This window comes from Diadema antillarum, unplaced genomic scaffold (assembly GCF_040938485.1).
Source record: "Diadema antillarum isolate AM-2024a unplaced genomic scaffold, OU_Dant_1.0 seq00000953_RagTag, whole genome shotgun sequence".
Lineage (NCBI taxonomy): Eukaryota > Metazoa > Echinodermata > Echinoidea > Diadematoida > Diadematidae > Diadema > Diadema antillarum.
Genome location: NW_027271801.1, coordinates 732,916 through 755,163, shown reverse-complemented (window position 1 = coordinate 755,163; position 22,248 = coordinate 732,916). Strand labels below are relative to the sequence as shown.

Below are 22,248 nucleotides of genomic sequence, written 5' to 3'. Positions count from 1 at the left end.
TTTTTCACATTCATTTCTCGTTTCTGCATCAACTCGTACGGTCGTAGCGGGCGACAAAATGTTTATGTCGTGTATGTGTACGTACGTGTAACGTGTGTGCACGATCGTACAAGCGGCGGTGACAATTTTGCGGTCAAAATCGTCAAATTTATTACGGAAGGATACTCTACATCCACAACGAGTCAGCAAAGGTAGGCCACTGCCGGCCTAGTTATATGTAGTTACACGATAAACCTTATTCGATTTTGCTAAATTTCGGTAATTTAGAGGGAATACTTAGTTGTTTTCGCCACATTTTACTCGGTAGCGTAGCCCAGTGAAGAATCGAACACCGTTGCGCGTAGTCCCATGCGTACATTTTCTTTCTGTACGCGCAATGCCATTATAATGCGCGGCCTGTCGTTATGGACCCGGTCGGTGGGTTGAACACCTACCATACCTATACCACTGGTATGTAGTAGTAAACACCTAACTACACGCAGCCGCTGTCGTGAAGTGTGCTTCGCACAGCGGTCTGGTCAGGCTATTAAGGAACACCCTACCCTCCCTATATAGGCCTACTACTATAACTCTATTGACAATACGTGTAAACTAAAATGCACGTAGGGGCCTAGGTCTAACGTTAGACTTTAGCCCGCTAATGCTTTTTCCAATATAATGTCCACCTTAATGTGCATTCATAATCTAGGCCCTACGGTAGGTTTTATCATTGTTCTGCTGTTGATCTTGTTATTGGTTTTGTTTTCAGTAAAATTTCGGCATCAGTGGCGTATACTGGGGGGGGGGGGCAAGGGGGGCGCGTGCCCCGGGCGCCACTCCTTGGGGGCGCCGAAAACGAAAAAATCGGGGAAAAAAAAAACTTCGCCCGGACCGAGGGGGGGGGGGGGGGAGAGAAAACCAAATCAAACAAGATAAAAACAAAAAAATGACAATGTTTATTGTGTTCAAACAAGAATTCCATGTTTTGTAAGCTGAAATTTCGGCTCGCTCGCTGCGCTCGCGCGCCAAAATCTATATCAAAAAGAAGATAAGATTTAAGAACAAAACGTGATGATGACGCGGACAAAATGACAATGATATTGCGTTCACATGTATGCCATCGTTAGAAGGCAAAATGTAACACGGAGCAGCGGCTGCAATTTTATTTCTTTCGTTCTGAAGCATTGGATTGAGCAGTGGATCAAACGAGGGCGCCAAAGGTGTCGAACATACGGGGGGGGGGGGGGACAAAAAAATCAAATCGAACGAGATAAAGAACAAAACGTATTAAATGATATACAAATTTCGGGTCACTCGCGCGTACTAATTAATAGAGTATTTTTTCAAGTCCTCAGTTTGTTGGTATAAATCGTTATCTATAAGGCCGTCACTATATCTTGATTAAAATTATAAGATTTAGGAAATAAGCAAAAAATGACAAGAATTCCATGTTTCGTAAGCTGAAATACAGAAAAAAAAAAAGATAAGAACAAAACGTGATGATGGCGCGGAAATATACAAATTTCGGCTCACTTGTGCGTACTAATTTGGAGTATTTTTTCCAAGTCCTCATTTGTTGGTATACTAGAAATCGTTATCTATAAGGCCGTCACTATATCTTGATTAGAATTGTAAGATTTAATAAGCCAAACAATGACAAGAATTCCGTGTTTTGTAAGCTGAAATACAAAAATTTTCGGCTTGCTCGCTGCGCTCACTCACCAAAATCTATCAAAAAAAAGAAGATAAGAACAAAACGTGATGATGACGCGGAAATATACAAAAATTTTCGGCTCGCTCGCTGCGCTCGCTCGCCAAAATGTATCTAAATTTATTACATTTAAATCACCCTCAAAAGACCCCTTTTGATGACGCGGAAATATACAAAAATTTTCGGCTCGCTCGCTGCGCTCGCTCGCCAAAATGTATCTACATTTATTACATTTAAATCACCCTCAAAAGACCCCTTTTAAGTGCTTGAAAAAGCATATCATGTGGACTTTCTTTAAAGTCCCTACCGGGATGGAGTTGGGGTTGAACACTTTTTCAGAAATTAGGGGCGCAATATTCGCGCTTGCCTCGGGCGCCGTTTTCCCTAGATACGTCACTGTTCGGCATCATTAAATCCCCAGTGAAGAATGCAAAACCACTGCGCGTACTAGTAGCATGCCTCGAAAGTTCGCAATGGCAATGCCAAATAGAGCCTATTTTTTTATAAAGGGGCCTAGTCTAGATGGCTAGATCGTAAATAGGTGTCGGTGAATCAATGTGGGTGTCGTTTCAATGTAGGGATTGTAGGGACTATCAATATACAGTGTAGGCCTAAATGACATTTCAAGTAATGTCGATGTGTTGGACACCTACCGGCTACGTTTATACTACTGTACTAGACTGGTCTAGAACACAAACTAGATGGTCTAGACCTAAAGTAGACTCTAGGCCTACTACTTTCTATCATGGGTCAGTCTTGAATGATAGGGTAAATTTAAGATTAAATTTCTACTAGGCGTTCTCGTCTCTATAGAATAAAGCTTGTGTCGCGTGATATTCTGAATTCGTCGCTAGCCTCCCATCCCCCCCCCCACCCCCGGCATTAAAGTTAGCGAAATAGATCTACCGAACGTGTACGTGACAGGTGTAGCGACTAGCGTACTCTCGACTTTATAAAACTAAAGAATATAATTTGTTTAATTCTCTTTGTTTTCTTTTAACCTGGCATGACGTCACAAGCTGTTGTCTTCTAATCCAGCGATGTTGGCACCGAAATTTTCTAGATCTAAACTCGGAACTTTTCAAAGGATTGTCCAATTTTGCTAGATATAGACCCTAGCTAGATTAGAAGTCACTGATCAGTGATAGACCCTAGCTAGAGTAGAGCCTATGCAATTGTGTGTTTCATTGATATTGTCGCATTCACTCAGTCCGCTTTCATTCCCGAACGTAATTCTGGTTTCGGCACTCTAGATAGCCTTGTTTCGATTATGCCTACAACAGTTTATTGGTTGGCCCGATGATAGGGCACCGCCCTCTTGTATCTGCTGAATGTATCTGACCTAGGGCCCATTGCATAAAACTCCAACCCGATTTTTTTTTTCCGGTTGAAATCACAAAATTCCGGTTGGAAGCTCCCAACCAGAGTTTTTATGCAACGGATTTTACCTTCTTAGGTTAGCAACCGTAAAAAATTCAGGTTGGGCAAATACCAACCTGAATTTTTAAAGGTTGCTAAACAAGTTTTATGCAACGGGACCCTAGGTCTAAACCCAGGTCGAAAATAACGGGGTAGAAACTATTCTCTGAAAGAATTAAAAACATTAAAGCGAAAACGACGAAATCCACTACGTTGACCTAGGCCACCCATTACAACGTAATTAACAAAACAAAACAAAACATGCGCTCATCGAGAATTCTCGCTATCGCCAATGACGTAAAAAGTACCCGGATGTAGCATTGGTAGCAAGGGCACTTCCGGCGCGGGGCATAATTTGCACAACGCTAGCGTGCGCGTACGTGTACCTTACCTATAGCGCAGCGCCGACCACGGATACTAGTACAGTAGGCCGCTGTACCGCCCGAGCCAGCGAGTGGCCAGGCCTGTCATACTCGTACACTGTAGTCCCCGCCGGCGGCCGGCCTTGCATTAAGCATGCACCACTGCACGCAGCGCATGAGCTAACACATACCGGTACAGCGTACTGCTTGATCATGCGATCGATGCGCACATCACAGATCAGTCATCTCAGCATACGCTGAAAATATGCTGGAAAATATTCACCCACCTGGATATACAGTATGTCGTCATGGAATGCCCATCTTTTTTCTTTATTTGTTCTCTGTCGAAATGTCGCGAACACAATCGGGAACGAACAGTGATCTCGAACTTATCCTGTCTCCGAAGCAATTTCTTCCAAGTAAGTACGTACAATGTACGTAGGCACTAGGCCTACTACCTAGCTAGTGCTACTACCACTACTAGTAAGTCGCGCGTGCACGTCTGCGCTGTGGAGTCACCCGCAAACTTCACCCACGCTGCCACGTCACGTCTCGCATGCCAGTAAGGGTCCTATTTCTGCAGATTGTTTTCATTTATTGTCGTGCGAACAACACATGGCAGCTTCGCAGCAACAACCAATAGTTGTATTAACAGCAATTTCTTAAGAATGGAGAAATTTCAAATCATAGTAAAGCTGTAATTCAAGTCGAGAAAACCGGAAGTACACGTAGAGTACAGTCAGTTGTGTGTGTAAATAGCATTAGTCACGTATCACGCGCGTACGAACGGAAGTGACTTTGCTACCGGACTATCCCATAATGCACCGTAAATGACGCTTAAATCAACATCCGAGTACTTTTTACGTCATTGGCGATAGCGAGAATTGTCTCCGCTTGTTGGACGCTTTCCTTGTTTTGTCTAGCAAAAGCTGCCTTTGAACCCCGCCGGCCCCTTGAACCCGTCCCCTTTCCACTTTCCCTCCCCCCTCGCACCCTCCCTTTCCCCGTTTTTTTTTAAGACGGCACAGATTGGGGCATGGCGCGTGTTAAACCTATGGGAAAAACGTTGGGTTAGGGTTTTTGGTTATGGTTATGGTTAGGGTTAGGGTTGGGGTTAGGGTTAGGGTTAGGGTTAGGGTTTGATGGTTAGGGTTAGGATTAGGATTAGGGTTAGGTTTAGGGATAGGGTCCCCGATAGATTTTTAGTTTCCCCAATCTGTGCCGTCTAAAAAAAAAAAAACACGCCCCCGGCCCTAAGGCCTACCTCTCACCTCAAACGCCCGCGCACAAACAACAAAAACACAACACACACACACAAATAAACAATAACACACGCCATCACACATACGCACTCACGCACACAACACACACACACACGCGACAGTGATCTTCAAACACTCCGCCAATCCCATCCTTCCTTCCCTTCACCACAAATTCGCTTCAGACAGACAAACAACCATAGAAACCATCTACAACATATTGGACTCTGCATGGGCTCAGGATCGGATCTGTTGAATGGCCCTCTAAAAAGTCTTTGACTTACTGGGCGTCATCGTAGGTAATTCAGGTTAAAAAAACAAAACAAAACATAAGTAGCTAACACCATACCATAGGCCCTATTGGTCTAGACTAATCGTCAATAATATATATTGTGTGGGTTTACGCCCCCCCCCCCCCCCGGGCCCCAATCTGACACGGAACCAATCAAACAACGCTCTCTTTTATGGAAAGTCAGCATGAAATGTGATCTCGTCGAAGATCAAATTTATTCTTATCTTGATTTCTAACAGTAGCAACTGTTCTTGATATGAAATTATTCGGTAATTAAATTCATACTCTCTATCAAACCGTATGTAGGTAGAGGGGAGATCGCTCCCCCCCCCCCCCCCCCCCCCCCGCAACGAGTACTAGTAGTCTACATCATTATTTTGACAAAAATATCACTGGCTCTGGACGAAGAGCGCAGATTACCATAACTGGGGAAAACCCAAGAATATAATTGCACAGGCATCCCGTTCTATAAAAATGAAAGAGAGTGCAATGCGCTCCCCAAAAGCCAGACACAAAAGATGACAAATCTAAAATGGCATCTACCGCCAACATGACGTCATCAAGATATCTTGACCAATCACATCACGGTTTACGGCAGCTGCTCTAATTAGTTATGTTGAAAAATGCAAATTTTGGTGTGGCATGTTCTCTCGGTACCCCGTAACTCCTTGACGAACATCCCGGAGCAAGTCGCGATAACATGGATTCAGCCAATCACTCAACTAATGGTACAGATTATACACAGCAATCAGAAACAGCAGAACAATCCATGGATCAGACAGAAGAAGCCAAAGGTAGTGGAAAGCCTGGGGAACAAATTTATGCCTCAAAAGACCAAGAAGATGACCGGTAAGTTGCACGATTTTCCGCACGCCCGTGGCAAACGCCAACAAGCTCAAGCTGGTAAGCATGTCTGTTGCTTATCACATGACGAGCGAGATATGCTATGCGTGATCTGTGTGAAGCATGCGTGACAAAGAGACAGGCTGACTAGCACTAGTTTTCGGGAAATTTTTCCTAGGGTTTCCTTATCAAACATGTCAATATCTGTTCATATGAATTCCCTGTGATATCTAGTTGGTTATGGACCGTATCATATCCTGATATTGCGTGTATTTGTGCTGAAAGGTTGCCAAGAAGTTTATGTGTAGTAATCTTGGATACACAGACCACGTGCGTGCGTATGGGTTTCATGTTTTTTCGTGATGTGATACCACGCTGTCGTGCACAAAGAGCCATGACGTCGATTTGTCTGTAGTGTCAGACGCCTGGTCAGACGTGTGGCAGGTCCACACATTCCTTACAGCTTGTTCAGGCAGAAGTATGTTCTGGCCTTGAAGTCATGTGAGGTGATTGAACATGTTACAGAAATGCGAGTTGTAAGTCACCGGGAGCAAAACTAGATAAATATAGAAAATGCTTAGAGAAACGCGAGGGCATTACCAAGCGTGCAGATACTGAATAGTAGTGTGTGTTGTGTGTGTGTAAAATACAGTAGGGTTCCTGCTGTATGAACATGAATTTACATGTTGTAAGGCCTACATGAAATTATGCGTGTAAGTCAGTTGCTCCCTTTAAAGAAGAATTGTAAAAAAATGCAGACCTGCAAATTCAATAGTCTTTCCCGATTGCGGCATATTGAACCAAGAAAAAATATCATCTGCTTGTCTTTTCCTGTGCTACCTTACCATAATCTAGTCTAGTGACTTTGTGATCCCAAGGTTCCATGTCTTTCGTACAGCAGATAGTTTCAGTGTTGCTGAGAAATACAAACTAGTGACATGACATTATTTTTGTTTTTGTTTTTGTTTGTTGAAGCACTAAAGATCATGAGAGCTTACATTTGGTGATTTTTTTTTTTTTGGCAATGTATACAGTCACATGTGTGCATCTTTATCATTCAGCTGCATGTGTGACTGTAACTGCGACCAGCCCCAACACGCAGTGTTGGGGCTGCGCATTGTAGCAGACATGATCATGACAGGCGAAGTATAGCGCCTAAAAATCAATATGAAATCGCAAAAATTCCGCAATATGAAGACTTACAGGTGAAGATGTAATGTTGAAGACTGACTGCGTTCAACTTTTGGTTCTGGTAATAGTCCCTTTCTGCTCGGTTTGATGAGTTAAATGCGACTCGGTCGAGAGGAACTCGGGAGAACTACATCTTATACAGTAAATGGATTTGAGATTTGTGCGCATGCGCTGGCCATCAAGTCGTGTAGCTTTGTGGCAAGGCCTTATCATACTGTTGGCAAACCCTCTCGCTGTATATTGCGTTGCTTTCTGGGTGGGTGCGCGCGCGCACGCCTTGTCAGAAGGCTAAACGCATTGCGACTCCGCCAGCACATGAATATTTACGTGCGCAGTGTACTGCATACTGATTTCGAAAATGGTGAATGGGATGGGGAGCTAGGACTACGGACCCGTATATGGCCGTGAAAAAAACGTTTTTTCAAGATCATTGGACCAATGTGAACAAGAACAAGGTGAACGAAGGGTATTAATTAGATAAGAATCTTATGTATACTATAAAAGTACGTTTTTTCCTCGTGATATTCGAAACCTACGGAGGTGCGAAAATCTGTGACAGACTGTGTATGTTTTTCAAGCTTACCGATATAGCACTCTATTGACTCAGGACGCTCCCACAGTGTGTAACTGTGTATACGGAGCGTCCCGGGGTTAGTGTAACTGTATCTGCAGCCATTGTAACATATGCAAGGTACATCATACACTAGACAGAAAGATCCGTCTGTCCGGAGGACTCTTTTATATTTTGCCATTAACGCTGTCCTCCGTAGACAGACGGAAGGTATCAGTACCCATTGCTGTGTGGATGTTCTTAACCACTGTCTCTATGGAAAATTGGGTGAGCTACCTCACCCTTCTCGATTGCGTCTAATTCACAGCCCTAGGTCGGCAAATTTAAGCTTGTATGGTGAAATTAGCTTTTTAAGAATACATTGCACTCACCAGATTAATGAATAATCCAACATTTTAGTAGAATTTTCAACGTAAAACACAGCCTGTCGCGTCGTCACGTTCAAACAGCAGAAACATACACTGTGAATCTATTAGCCAATCACATGCGAGGTAGTTTCTACGTGTTTGTTGTACTAAAACACGTACCTCGCATGTGATTGGCTTACAGATTCAAAATGGCGACCTACTGCTTGCGAACGGCGATGTTGCGATATCGATAAAATTTCTGCATTATAACCGAGTTTATGTGAGTATTTTGATTGCACAATGTGAGAAATTTATCCCAAATATTGCTGCATAATGTGTCATGTCATGTCAAACTTCTTTGAATGTAAAAAAGCTGTCTGAAATTTGGTTTATCGTAACGTTTGATCTGTGCGCGACTGCTCCACACAGGAGCCGCAATCATTGACTTCGGTCTGTATACAGAGGGGATCCGTGAAGCCAGACGCAGTCTCCACGGAACATTCCCCGACGGACAGATACAGACCGATCTTTCGGTCAATATACTACCATCATGAGGAAGATAAACTCATTTTATTTACATTCCAGAAAACTTTAATTTGTTATATTGGTTACCACTTCATTCTCATCGTCTATTCTAGCTTTTCTAGTCTTGTCAGAAATGTTAGTCTATTTCAGCGTCTGTATTTACATGTATACGTGCAGTTTTTCTTGAGTTCCTTCCTGTCCCTAGTTGGTTCATGATTCATGGCCAGAGGCTAGAGTGCATACTATGTAGTTCATGTAGGGAGGTGGTCTCTCTTCCACCTCCCTGGTTTTATGTTAAAGGACAAGTTCACCTTCATATACGTGTGGATTGAGTGAATGCAGCAATATCAGTAAAACACATCAGTGAAAGTTTGGGGAAAATTGGAAAATCTGTTCATAAGTTATGAATTTTTAAAGTATCTGCCCAGTTACTGCTGGATGAGAAGACTACTACAGTGTATGATGTCATATGCGTACAACAACAAAGAAAATAAAAAGAGAATTTCACAAAATTTTACTTTTTAAAGAAAGTGTACATTTTCTCAACTTGTCACGGACATATGTTAAGGGTAATATTATTCCCCTTGCCTTCTGAAAGAGGGAAATCAAACATACCTTTTATTAAGTGAGGAAAGTGAAAATATGTTGATATTCTTTATATTTTCTCTATATCGTTGTACTCATGTGACATCACAAGCTATAGTAGTCTTCTCATCCAGCCTTCCAGTGAGCAGAAACTTCAGAAGTTCGTAACTCTAGAACGGATTGTCTGATTTTCCTCAAACTTTCACTGATGTGTTTTACTAATATTGCTGCATTCACTCAACCCACATGTCTATGAAGGTGAACTTGTCCTTTAAGTACTGTATACGCCATATATTTAGCGAGTCTAATTTTTGCGAATCGGGACTTCTGACGTTTTCATGAGTGGATGAATTCACACTCGTGGAGTACTGTACTGGACAGAGAAATGTGCATCACATTCATATCGGGATCAGAGTAATTATTTTCGTGTGTCTTTAATTTCGCTTATAGCGCCTGACTCGCGAAATATTCAGCATATACATGTACAGTATACAGAGGCCTTTTGCTGTTCAGAAATTGTGACAGGGCTGTACCAGTCGTGATCCGAAACATCACCCTATTCAGATCGACAACACAAATTTTGAATTCATGTTACTCAGACACATATATTTTCTGTCTTGATCAATTTAGCTACTGTTTGGTGTTATCGATATTGACGTATACAAAATATATATAGAGTTCAAGAGCAATGAGGTTATTTTGCTTTATGATGGTAGTGTGTGATCTTGCGTACAACACTGTATTGATCGATGTGGCTATCTATATACATTACACCATTTGGAGCCATTCATACAGTCCTGCACACATCTGTGGTTGTATCCAGCCACTCAAGCCATGGACATGTGGTGTCCCTTTTTCAGGTACGGTCAGTACATAATAGACAGGCGTGTGTTTTCTTTTTGCATTATTGTAGAAGAAGCAGTGTGTCAGTTTAGTCACTTGCAGAACATGACAAGCATCGATCTCAAGATGTTTGCTATTATCCAGGGTGTACCTGTACATGTAATACACCATTGTAATCGCAATGTATTATGTCATAGATTGTATATCAACTTTATAGGCTTTCAAGAAGGTATAAGAATGACAGGAAATTGCTTTGTGGAGAATGTAGAAGCCACACAGATTTTTTTTTTTTGTTTTATTTTTGTTTTTGCTGTTGCTCTGTGAGTAAGATATGCTCAATCATTATTGTTATTAACACCAAATGAAAAAGAAGAAACTAGTGTGGCATTTGAACTTGCATCACCTATTTGTAACTTCTTACTGAGTAGCAGCACTACTACTGCTGAGCTAAAGCCAGTTCATGCAGTGGCACTTTTTTTAAACAAATACTGTACATGTACCCAATGCCTTACTCACACTTCTGTTTCATTCTCTTTTGGTTCTATTCATAATTCATCAGCCTCCAGTAATACAGATCAAGCATTCAATCTTATTTATGGACCGTAACAGCAAAAAAACCCCACAACAACAACAAACAAACAAAAAACACACACACAAACACAAAAACAAAAGACAAAAACAAAATCTCATTCAACCCCTTTCATTTCTCAAAGATGTTATGAAGTCAAAGAATGAAATATATATATATATATATATATATATATTATTCATATTTCATCGCTTTTGTATTTTTCATCATTTCAGTGGATTAAGAGGACACATTTTAAATTTTTTTTTTACATGCAGAAAAGTCATAAAACAACATTAACATTTCTATTTGCCAATATCGTTCACATCAAAAGGAATGTCCCACTGTCTGATATGACACAACATACACACTTGTATACAGTATTTTACATGGAGCCGTGAAGTGACAGCACTGTTTTGGAACATACTTGTGGACATGTTATTGGACGGCAATTATCCAGAAATACTTCTGAAATGGCTGAGATACCCAAAAGAGAACAATCCTAATAAAAAGTGGGACCCACCTTTTATTACGATCGCTCTGTTTTACTTTGTGTTCGGATGTCTCAGCCATTCCAAAACTGATTTTCATCAAATAAACTTTGAATTCCTCAAAGAATGGCATGCTCTGTACTCTTTCACAAGTGGTTTCTTGATATCTCACAAAAAGTCAAAAGCCCATTCCTCATCTCCACCAAGACTGTACCATCCCTTTAACATTTATTATACTGATTCAAATTTTACATTGGTTGTTTCTATCCCGAAGTCACATTTAAGAACTATCTTGAAGCACTAAACCTGGGTTTTTGTTTCTTCTGCAAATGGTAAATTACGCTTCTAACAACACACAATGACTGTTACCTTAATGCATTGTGTTTGTCATGCAAGTGTCTTGATGTACATTCAGTAACGTGCAGTCATGTACATGGTAGGTTAGTTATGCAGCGTTTTTGTTTTTTTATTTTTTCAAGCTCTTTTCAGATCCAAACTGTATGATAACATAACCTGGAAGGCGTACATGTACGCCAGTCAGGTAGAGCTTGAATGCTGTGGTTTATGAGGTTTAGCGTACATGTTGTAAGATGAATTTAGTTGATTTGTAGAACATTGTGAAGCTGAGAAGATCTCATTTTAATCAAGACAGCATTATTTGGTACTACAATAAATGTCATTGTACTTCAGTACCGGTAACTTCATTTTTAATTTGAATGATGATAATCTTTGTTAGTGTGTCTCTGTATGTGTCATTCAAAGTATCTTGAAGACATCAGTTCATGCTATTTCAAACAAAATCTGCACTTGATACCACAAGCAGAATGGAGAATGCAGAGAATGAATATCTCGTCGGGTGCCCGTGCATTGGCCGCTAACGCAATACAATTTGTATTGCATTAGCGGCCAATGCACGGGCACCCGACGATCTGCTGATGGACACATTTTTTCATTGCATTTTTCTTTTTGTACACATTATATTAGTTACCGCAATTTTTTTCAACAATGCCAACCACATTCATGGCAAATATGTAAAGTTATCTATCCTGATCCAGCATAGCAGATGGCAGTAGCTGTGGCCAACATGTATGAAGCTAACATACACGCTGTTCACTAACCCATTGAAAACTACATGTAGATCCGCGTATACTGTAAACACCACATATTTAGCGAGTCTAAATTTGTGCGAATCGGGACTTCCCAGCCATTTCGTGAGTGGTTAAATTCGCGATCATGGAGTACTGTACTGAATGGAGAAATGTACAGTGTATACAATGTACGTGTGCATCACATATCGGGATCAGTGTCACTATTTTCGTGTGACTTTGGGGGTATACAGTATTTAGGCAGGTGTCTCTGGGAAATGCGTATTATAGCAAAACCAGTTTGTCCTCAACAGATTAACAGGGTATTATAGTCTGGTATAGACCACTCAAATCAGAGCAGATGCAACGTTGTCGCTTGATATTAAAATCACATGCAAGAGTGCTTAGTTCGAAAACCAAATTCTGCTGTAGTCTTAGCTGTATGCGGTAACATATATTTAAAGAAAGATTCGTACTGTACATATTTCACACAGATTTATTAATGCAGTGTGTGTATCGTGTGTGTAGTGTATACATTGTATGTATAGTTTATTGTATTCAAGCCATTGTGTGCCGAGTATCACATAAGGTTTTTACACAATGGTTTCAGAACTACCCAGCAAAATGTCTGGATTTAGAAAAAAAAAAAGATTTTTTAAATTTTTTTTTTTTTATTTTTTAAAGCATGCTCTGGAAGTGAGAGATGTACACACTATTGAAGTTTGTTTTGTGAGTGTATATGTGTGTGTGTGTGTGTGTGTGTGTTTGATTGTGTTTGTGTTTCCTTGGCAAACAATATCCCAGGTGGCAATGACACAAGGAAAAAGAAAGTCACCACAAGTTTATGAATTATACTGATTTAATGCATAGTGACATAAGATTAACTTGATTAAAGCTTGAAGAAATGAGAGAACTCTGTGTAACAGATAAACCTTTTTTTTTTTTTTTGGTCTTTTTAAATTTTTTTCCTTGGTGGCCTGTTTGGGCCACTGAACCTTTGAATCTGAAATTTTGGTAGCCTGAAATAAGAGGAAATATAAGAATTCATTTTGAATTTAAGCCACCTGTTAGGGCCACCAAGGGATAGCATTTTTGGAGATTTGATGGCCCTTTAAATTTTTAGTGGCTCCGTGCCACTGCTGATGTCAGAGCCCTGGCGATGTACAGTGTGTCCTGGCAGTTGAGGAACACAGTAGTACTTTCTTACGTGTATACTGATGCAACATACATGTATATGAATACTGGCAATGTTAATTTTGAATAAAAATTCCTTGACTCATTCTTGACTTCTGAAATACATGTTTGAAATGTTGTGCAGCTTTTTACATGAAGCTGTTAACAAAAAAGGATGTAGGAAGAAACCAATACTGGCAAAAACATAACCAGCCTGATGGAGGTACTGTAAAAGTGGTAATTTTTGTGCATTTTGCGCAACCAGAAACTAGCATGAAAATAAAAGGGCGTGAATATTTTTGCTTGCTATATGTTCCAGTAGTTGATGTCTTGATTATGCGGAATTAAAAACACGCGAAACTCCTCTTACCTGGCCACAAAAAATTAGTCGCGCGAAAATATCCACTTTTTCAGTAACTTTTCCTTTATTGAGCTGTTACAATATTGCTTTGAGGCTGTGAAAATTGTCAGAGGATGTCCTCTTGAAAATTTGTGGATTAATATGCACATCTACATGCAGATCACCTTCCAAAAATATCAAGTTGCTCCTTGGTCCATTCCTGACCACCCCCGTTTTTTTTTTTTTTTTTTTTTTTGTATATGTATTAGATCTACAAGTTTTTGCAGAAAGTATAACAGACAATCAGAAAATGAATCAGCACATGCTAGCAAAAATGTAAGCTCCTTGGTAGAGATCAAGTGAAAGGGTGAATAGGTGCCTTGCTAATATGGTTCATAGCTCAATTTATAAACCCTGTTCTGTAAGTTGTCAAGTACAGAATAAGACCTTGACCACAGTAGAGTATTCTCTCTGTAATTTTGTATTGATATGAGAATGTTTCTTTAGCACAAAGAGATTTGCATGTCTTGATGAAGTTTTTTTTTTTTTTTTTTTTTTTGGTATGTGTGTGAGTTACCCTGACCATTTGAATCTGTGAGCTTTGGCCAAACTGACATGAGTTTGTATGTAATTTTATTTATTGCAGAAAATTGTTCGTCGGAGGCCTTGCATGGGACACAACAAATGGTAAGCAGATTGAAAGTTCTGTCCAGTGTATATGTGGTATTGAAGAAATTTTGCACACATGGTGAATGTATTGTAAAGTTGTGCATTGCCGTGATAACAATACATTTTGGCCTCCAAATCAGAAAAGAGCCTTGCAGATTGAATTCCGTAGAGTTTCATAAGAAATTTTGCAATTTTGGTGATTGTAATTGTGATGTAAAGTTGTTCAAGACATATTTTTCAAGAGGAGCAGAGATACTCTGGCTTTTGGAGTACATTATGACCCCCAATTAGTAAAAAAAAACAAAAAAAGCTGATGGATATTGTTCAGTTTTTAAATGGTTCAGAGGAAATTAGGCACACATGTGATGTCTATATATCAATATTGTAACAATTATTTACAAAAAAATATTTACAGAAAAACTGTTTGTTAGTCTCTGGAGTCTGCCAGTACAGAAGTGCTAGGTGGGGATAATAATTGACTTCAGTGATATTTCTTGTAATTGTGAACTGCACATAAAAGCAAATAGCAGACGGCTCTTTGTTTTTGCCACATTGGAATGAAATTCATTGGGCACTAAGGGTGTGTTTATGCTCAATTTGTGAAGGCAGAATCAGCGTTTTGAAACGCTGATTCAAAACGCTGATTCAAAACGCTGATTCAAAACGCCGTTCACGGGAGCACTGTTTATGCTCACTTTCTTCCAGCCTTGGAATGAGCATTTGCTATTGCTTCGCTGACCTCAGCAGAGGCAGGTCAAATTGGGGGGCGCACTGCGATCGGTGGCCTGGCCTGGGAGAGCAGCTGTGAAAGACATGCGTATTGCACAGTACATGGGCAAACTGCACAGGCCAGGGTAGCTGGCTGGCCGGGCGGCGCGCACTTTTTCACGTGAACCAGAAAGGCATTTAGATGACGTCACTCTGAACGCGTTTAGAAACGCTGTTGCGTCTATGCTTCCCCGTCCAACGTGATTAGTCAGAAACGCAGATCGTAAACGCACTTTTTGTGCGTTTTGGATTGGCATTTTAATAAGCGTTTCTATCGAAGTGAGCGTGAATGCAACAGCGTTTTGCACTAATCACGATTCAAAACGCTGATTCTGGCCCGAAAAAGGGAAGCATAAACACAGCCTAGGAGCGATCTGCTCTTAATGACATACTGTAAAAGTGGTTTCTTTCGCGGTGGTTTTATTTTTGCGCTTTGAGGTTGAACCGCGAATTTAACGTCACGCGAAAATGTTTTGAACTCATGGCTTGTTACAACGCTATCATTACCGACCGCGAATTTAAACACATGCGAAAAAGTCGGCACTGATGGAAACCGCGAAAGTTTCTGTACGCGAAAGAAACCACTTTAACAGTAGTGAACACTTCCTTTCAGATTATGCGTATCTCAGCCCAGTGGTTTCAAGCAACATCACAATGCAAATTGCTGGGGAATAAATCGTTTCACAGGTCCATGCGATTGTTTAAGTGATACTGTATTCTACAAACTGCTTTAAACTGTACTTGTATCTTTTTCTCATAAAAAGATGAAAATGAATTTAGTATGGGCTATGGACATTTGCCTTTATTTTTTTTTTCTCAATATGTAAATTTAGACAAAAGATTATTTTGGAGTTTCTTTGCATTTTCTGTATCACAGACAGCCTGAAGAAGTACTTCTCAGCATTTGGAGATGTTGTGGATTGCGACATAAAGAAAGACCCGATGACCCAAAAGCCACGCGGCTTTGGGTTCGTACTGTTCTCAAGCAAAGACTCTGTCTCAAAAGTAAGTGCTTTACTGCTGATGTATGCATTATACACATTTGTACATTGTATGCTGCTATGGGGCATTTTGTTAGCCTTGGGGAGGACACAAGCCAAGAAACATTCAAGTGAGCACATCCCTGCTCCCTACCAGCTACCAGCGACAAGAGCACAACACTATATGGGGGTATGTCCTGATGTGGTACCTAATTGTAGACTTGATAAGAAAATGCTGATCTCCCTTATAACACTGATACTGAGCCTCTGAAAACCGCAATGAATTGTGAGTGCAGACTTTGTTGCCAGGCTACCTCTTGTATCTCAATAAAGATGAACATCAAGGGACAGTCTTTTTATGTCCAATTCAAATTGACGTCAGGTTTTAATTTTGCTCTACAAGGCAATAAAAATGGTAAATGAGAGGGGTTTCCACATATGCTTGCATGCAGAAAAAATAATCATACACATTAATGTGAAAATGATGAAAAGAGTGCTCTCAGGATGTGGACTTTAATATTTAAATGATGACACAATTTGTTTACCTTGAAGAGGGGAGCATAGATTGCCCGTTTTTCTATCTCAGTGTGTTCTTAAGTTAAGTAAGACTCGCGTTTTTATGGTGTCCTTTGCAATAACTGTCAAAAGATTATCTGTCTCCAGGGAGCTTGTGACTTTGTACATTTTGTCTGTATGTAAAGATAAAAGAACAAAAACACCCCCCCCCCCCCCCCCCCCCCCGCAAAAAAAAAAAAAAAACCAACAACAAAAACAAAACAAAACAGACTGATACAGATGTGGGTTTATTAAGTAAAAGTATGAAGTCTCAGACTTAGGTAAGGTTGTAGAAGGTTGGTAAAGGAGGTGTAATTGTAATTGCCAATGAATCGATGAAATGCTGCCAAGCCATAGTCCTATGTTACCACTTCACATAGAATTGTAACTTTATCGTATAACCAAGAAATTTTATTTTAAATTCAAAGGCCTATTTCAGTGTAGGGGTTGGATACTGTCAGACCAAAAGTGTTCACATGCATTGTAATTTGATTTTGCAAATGTTGCGATAGGAAAGATTTGTGAAATTGGAATGCCAGTGGCAATTCGCGACAAATTCATGCCATGAAATTATCTTGCTTACAGTATGTTGCCACTGGTTCAAACAATGTGTAGAAATGTTCAATCACAGTCTCTGTGACTGAAAATAATCTGTCCTGATAATAACTGATAATAATATGTGCTTTTATCTTATGCAGGTACTTGCACAGCAAGACCACCAAGTGGATGGCAAGAGCATCGATCCCAAGCCAGCCATTGCTCTGAAGAAGCCTGAGAAGAAGAAGAAGATCTTCATTGGTGGCATTGGGCCAGAACTCAAAGATGAACAAATCGTAGACTACTTCAGCCAGTTCGGAACAGTGAGTGTTTACTTCCATTTTTCTAGTAAGGCAGTCAAATACGGAGAGTAAAACACAATTTACATTTACAGGCGACTCCTGTTCTGACAAAGCCCTTGGGACTGGCAGTTGTATTTCATTGTAGGCAAGTAGCCAGTATATTTTATACTATAAAAACGGCTAGTTTTGGACCAGAATTTTTACTTGAACACCTGCTTAGTTGTTAAAAAGAAATTGTTTTAACCATGTTGGTTAAATAACAGAAGTGCACTGTATTTGTAGAAATGCTAATGTATTGTTTGATGTCCGCTCTGTATAACCAGGCTTATCACAACTGTCAAAAACTATTGTGACAGTAATGCCTTTGCACATCCTTCCATTTTTGGACGGCATGTACCGTATGCAGAAGATGATTACGTATAAAGAAATTTTCAGTGAATCTGTCTGGTAGCACATAAGACATTTGTCAGTTATCAATTTAAAATGTAAGGAAGACTTTGAGATTACCAGGACCTTACACAGCCATGCCTCTTTTTTTAACATGAACATTTGTAGAGTGTCAGGGATCAAGATGAAGAAAGATCTTTCAGAATTTCAATACTTGTTAGTGAGTCTTTTGCAAGTGATGTGATTTGTAGCACTCAGTTCAAACTACCTTTATTTTTGTAGGTCGTGGAGTCTGAATTCCCAGAAGACAAGAACACAAAGAGGAGGTTTGGCTTTGGATTTGTCACCTACGAAACATCTGATGAAGCACAAGCAGCACAAACCAAGAGGTTTCACCACATTGGATCGAGGGTAAGAGTGTTTAGATTTGATTTTTATCAATTATATCAATAGTAGAGCTATTCCTCCCAAGGCCAGCTTCCAAAGTGCCCTTTCTTGTTATTAAAAAAAAAAAATTGATATTTTGTCAAACTGCTGTGCATGTGTAAAGTGTAACAATGCACTGGATTGATTTTATAGGGTAAATAAGTAACCTTGCATCACAAAACCAACAAAAAGTCGCCAGACATGGATTATAGTTCAGGCAGATTCTGAAAGAGCAGACTCTAAGCTTTCAAATGATGTATAACTCAATTCAACTGAACTCTCCTTAACCTATGTAAATATTGGAAACAAAACACACATTGGAAAAGTGTGAACTGAGAAAAAGAGGCTGTGAAGTACAGGGTCTGTTAAAGCACTTAATCTTTACCAAACCTTGCTAGCTCCTTGATGAATGGGACAAAGAGCAAGATGTAAACCATTGTAGCAACAACAATGAAGGGATTATCAGATTAAGCTGAAATTGAGCATGCTCTATCAGCACATTCCGTCCATGATTAATGCCATTTTTCAAAGCAATAGCATTGTCCCTTTAACCCATCCCCGTCAGCTCCCACAAAAAACGTGGTTTTTATTATTTATGACCAAAAGAGGGCGTCCTAGGACCTCAGGCTTGGCCAGGAGCTGTAGAATAATTTTAGCCAATCACAGAGATCCTTACTGGGACTCAGAAAAATAATTTATGCAAAGAAACATATTTTAGAATGTCTCTTATTGGCCAAAACACCTGCCAGGGGTTCGAGCCTGCTGAGAAACTAATCAATATTCATGTTTACAGCGCGCATGTATCTTTGTTGCCCCAGCAACTGCAGTGATTTCTTACGCGCGGTATCGTGATATCGATCTCCTCATAGAGTGCTTGACGATATCTCCTTGTGTGTGTACGTGTACTGTACTGCTATGCTGGGGCACGGGGGTGTGTGTGTTGAATTCCATTTACGTTAGTGAGTGTGGGTAACTTCTCTAGGTTTCCCGTCCATTTCTCTCTCTCTTTTCTCTCTTTTGCTTTCGTATCATTCTATATCTTTCATTCTCAGAGTACAATCGTACTTCTGAGAGTGTTTTGTTCATTTTTTCTAAGTGATTATCTCGTTTGCAACAATTTAGAGGTGAGTTTTTGTCCTAGTGTTTGTTGAGTTTTTTGATTGAACACGATGTAGCTTATCTACGTATGTGCGAAAACATGTAGTTTGTGTGGCACCCACTCGTTACTTTTCCGTGTAAGCATTTTTGCCGTAGTGTCTTCATCGTTCGTCTTCCAAGCATCGTGTTTTCACCCTAGTTTTTCTCATCGTAGTTTTTTACCTCGATTTTTTTTTGGGTGCAAGATGTTCTGTGTATTTTTTTCTACGGTAATATGCCATCGTTGATGATCTTCGTGTATTCATTACTAGTTTTTCACCTCCGTTTCATTTTTGTGTACAACTAATGTCTAACGTGGCGTAGTTACAACTATGTTTAGAGGGACCCCGTTTAGAGCTAGTTAGCTAGGTCTGCGATGTCTGTATCGTTTGCTGATATGTCTTGTGAGCTGAGAGTGACTATGATGGGAGTGATATTCAGGGTTTTGCTGTGGTTGAGGTGATGGCAAGATGTAATTTATTTTGTGTAACCATGTATGACATTGATGATGGCGAGTAAAACTACGACACGAGTAGCCTAGCCTAGGCCAATGACGAGAGTGACACTGAAGAAACGGGGGCTGATGCTCGCTCGTCCAATCGTGCACGGGAGTGGTCTAGAGACCTGCATTACAGTTGTGTATTTATATTTTTTTCCTTTTTCTTATTCACTCGGGTATTGTGCTACCAAAATTCGTGTCTCTGAAGAAACTCAACCAAAAGCTTGACAACAAGTTTGCATCAGGTCTATTCTGTAGTACTAGCACTACTTAGGTTCTAGATCTAAATCATAATGGCGATGCTAGTTTAGTTTTCATTTAGAACTCGATGAAATCCATTTTCTTTGCTCATTTTTCAACTGATAAATTATTTAGAACTGTACTTAAATTCTGATGTACTGCATTCACCATTGTAATAAAAAAGAGCCTGCTGATCAGGTGTTTCATTGTATCCTTTTCATTTCCTCCCTATCCTTTTGGTTTCCTTCCTGTCACTTTCTTCTTTGACCCTGGATGGAAAAAAAAAATCCCATCTTGCCATGTAAAGACAGAATACATAACCATCATGAAATATCATGACATTGAAATAATACTAAGAAATATTCAAGTGACCAAAATACTTGTTTGTGAAAATAAATAACAAATGAAAGGTGATTTCTTTATGGAGCAGTTCTTTCAAATGTCAAACAGCTTCGATAATGAAGCAAGTGAAATCTGAAAACTATCCTGGCAACAAGTTGAAATTGATAGGGAATTCTGACAAAAACTGTCACACCATTTGATGTTTGAATTTGTCTTTTTATTGGATGAGGTTATACAACTAAGTGCCGCCGATAAAATAACAATCCTCTCAATTTGAACAAGAGTACACTAGTACGACTCAGTAAACAGCTGATTATTTATGCATCGTATCCATGGGCAACTGCGGGGTAACTGCAAGAAGGCGCAGGAAATTAGACTTGAGTCAAGAACGACTATTTATTATTATTTTTTTATTCAAACTATTTTTTTTCTTGGACTGAAAAAAAACCCCAAAATATTTCATATTACGCTTCTAAAATATAAAATGAATATATGAAGTCTTTTTATCGTGATTTTATGAAGAATTAGAATTATTGAAAAAAATATAGATACTAGACGGGCTGAAGAAGGAAGTCTAATTTCACCCCAAGAATTTGCAACACACCGCATCTCGGGTGCATTCCTAGCGTTCTTGCCGCACTCTCACGATCACCTAGCTAGGCCATGTGCACAAGCCAGTCACATGTTCACAGTACACACGTTGTTAGCCAGTTCACCGATCTCATTCCTGATCTCGTGCGTGTAGAAAATTCTCTCAAAACTAAGCCAGACATGATTTTGGAACATACATTACAATGTCAAGACCTTTTCAGTGGACTTTGAATTCGCTATTTGTCTGTTTTAGCTCTTGAATGTACGACTTCGAACGTCCGATTTGTTTTCTACTACACCACGTGGAGTTCGTATTTTTTCAGCCCCATGCTTCTCCACACACGTCACACTAGCATGCACTGTGTACCTGTACACACACAAGCCATCGCGATCGAAGTTTGAGCGATAGCGATAACATGTGCGGAGCAGACATGCGGATTTCAGCACAGGGTAAATGAGTAGTTGAACGTATCACGATTGTAAAACAAATCTTTTTCTATGTCTCTGCAAATTTGAATTAGGCTATCTCAGCATAGATAGATTATGATACATTACAAAATAGATTAGCCATAGCAAGAACTTGCTTACATGAGAGTTATTAGATAACGTTGCAAAATAAAAACCCCGTCATTGAATGGAATGTTCCAGAGCTATCTCGGGGGGGCTCGAGGACATTATGGACACGTCGATTCGCAAGTGGGTAAGATGTGATTACAGATGGCTTGAAATGAAGAGGATTTATCGATGAAATACACAGAAACAATATTTTTTCATAATTCCTGCACAATTTATTATTTCTTTTCTAAAATTCACATAAACTAGTGCTGTATTGAGTCAACTAAGTGCATATTGGCACGAGTGTACACGCATCATCCCTCCTGCCTAGTGGGAATGACACAGGCAGTTTTTTCGATGACGTATGAATGCTCTTCGCGTGTAGATCGCGCCGTAGGGAAGATCGCGCCCAAGTTCATGGCCAACTTACTAGGCAGGCACGATATTACAGATTACACAGAGGCCCGTACGTGGATGGGTTAAAAGTTATTAGAGCTGAAAGTGAATGAGTGTGCAAAGGATTTTCAAGAAATTAAACAAGGCCTCTCCGACATACCTGATCACACTAATCTACAAAAAGAAAAGTAGAAAAACTGCTGAAAACTCATTTTCCCATTCATTTTATGATCCCAAACTAAAGAAAAATGTAGAAGAAAAGCTCTTTCAGAAAATATGA

General features: G+C 39.9%; 1 protein-coding gene across 2 annotated transcripts in view; it reads left to right on the top strand.

Annotated features, from left to right (window-relative positions):
• Positions 1–5,685: 5,685 nt before the first annotated feature.
• LOC139741776 (heterogeneous nuclear ribonucleoprotein A/B-like) overlaps positions 5,686–22,248 on the top strand; it is a 41,860-nt gene continuing 25,297 nt past the window's right edge. For both annotated transcript variants that reach the window (XM_071652365.1, XM_071652364.1), the window contains exons 1-5: positions 5,686–5,871; positions 14,231–14,271; positions 15,899–16,026; positions 17,255–17,416; positions 18,065–18,193. In XM_071652365.1, coding sequence (XP_071508466.1) covers positions 5,723–5,871; positions 14,231–14,271; positions 15,899–16,026; positions 17,255–17,416; positions 18,065–18,193 — 609 coding nt within the window. In that variant the 5' untranslated portion in view covers positions 5,686–5,722. The remainder of the gene's footprint in view (positions 5,872–14,230; positions 14,272–15,898; positions 16,027–17,254; positions 17,417–18,064; positions 18,194–22,248) is intronic.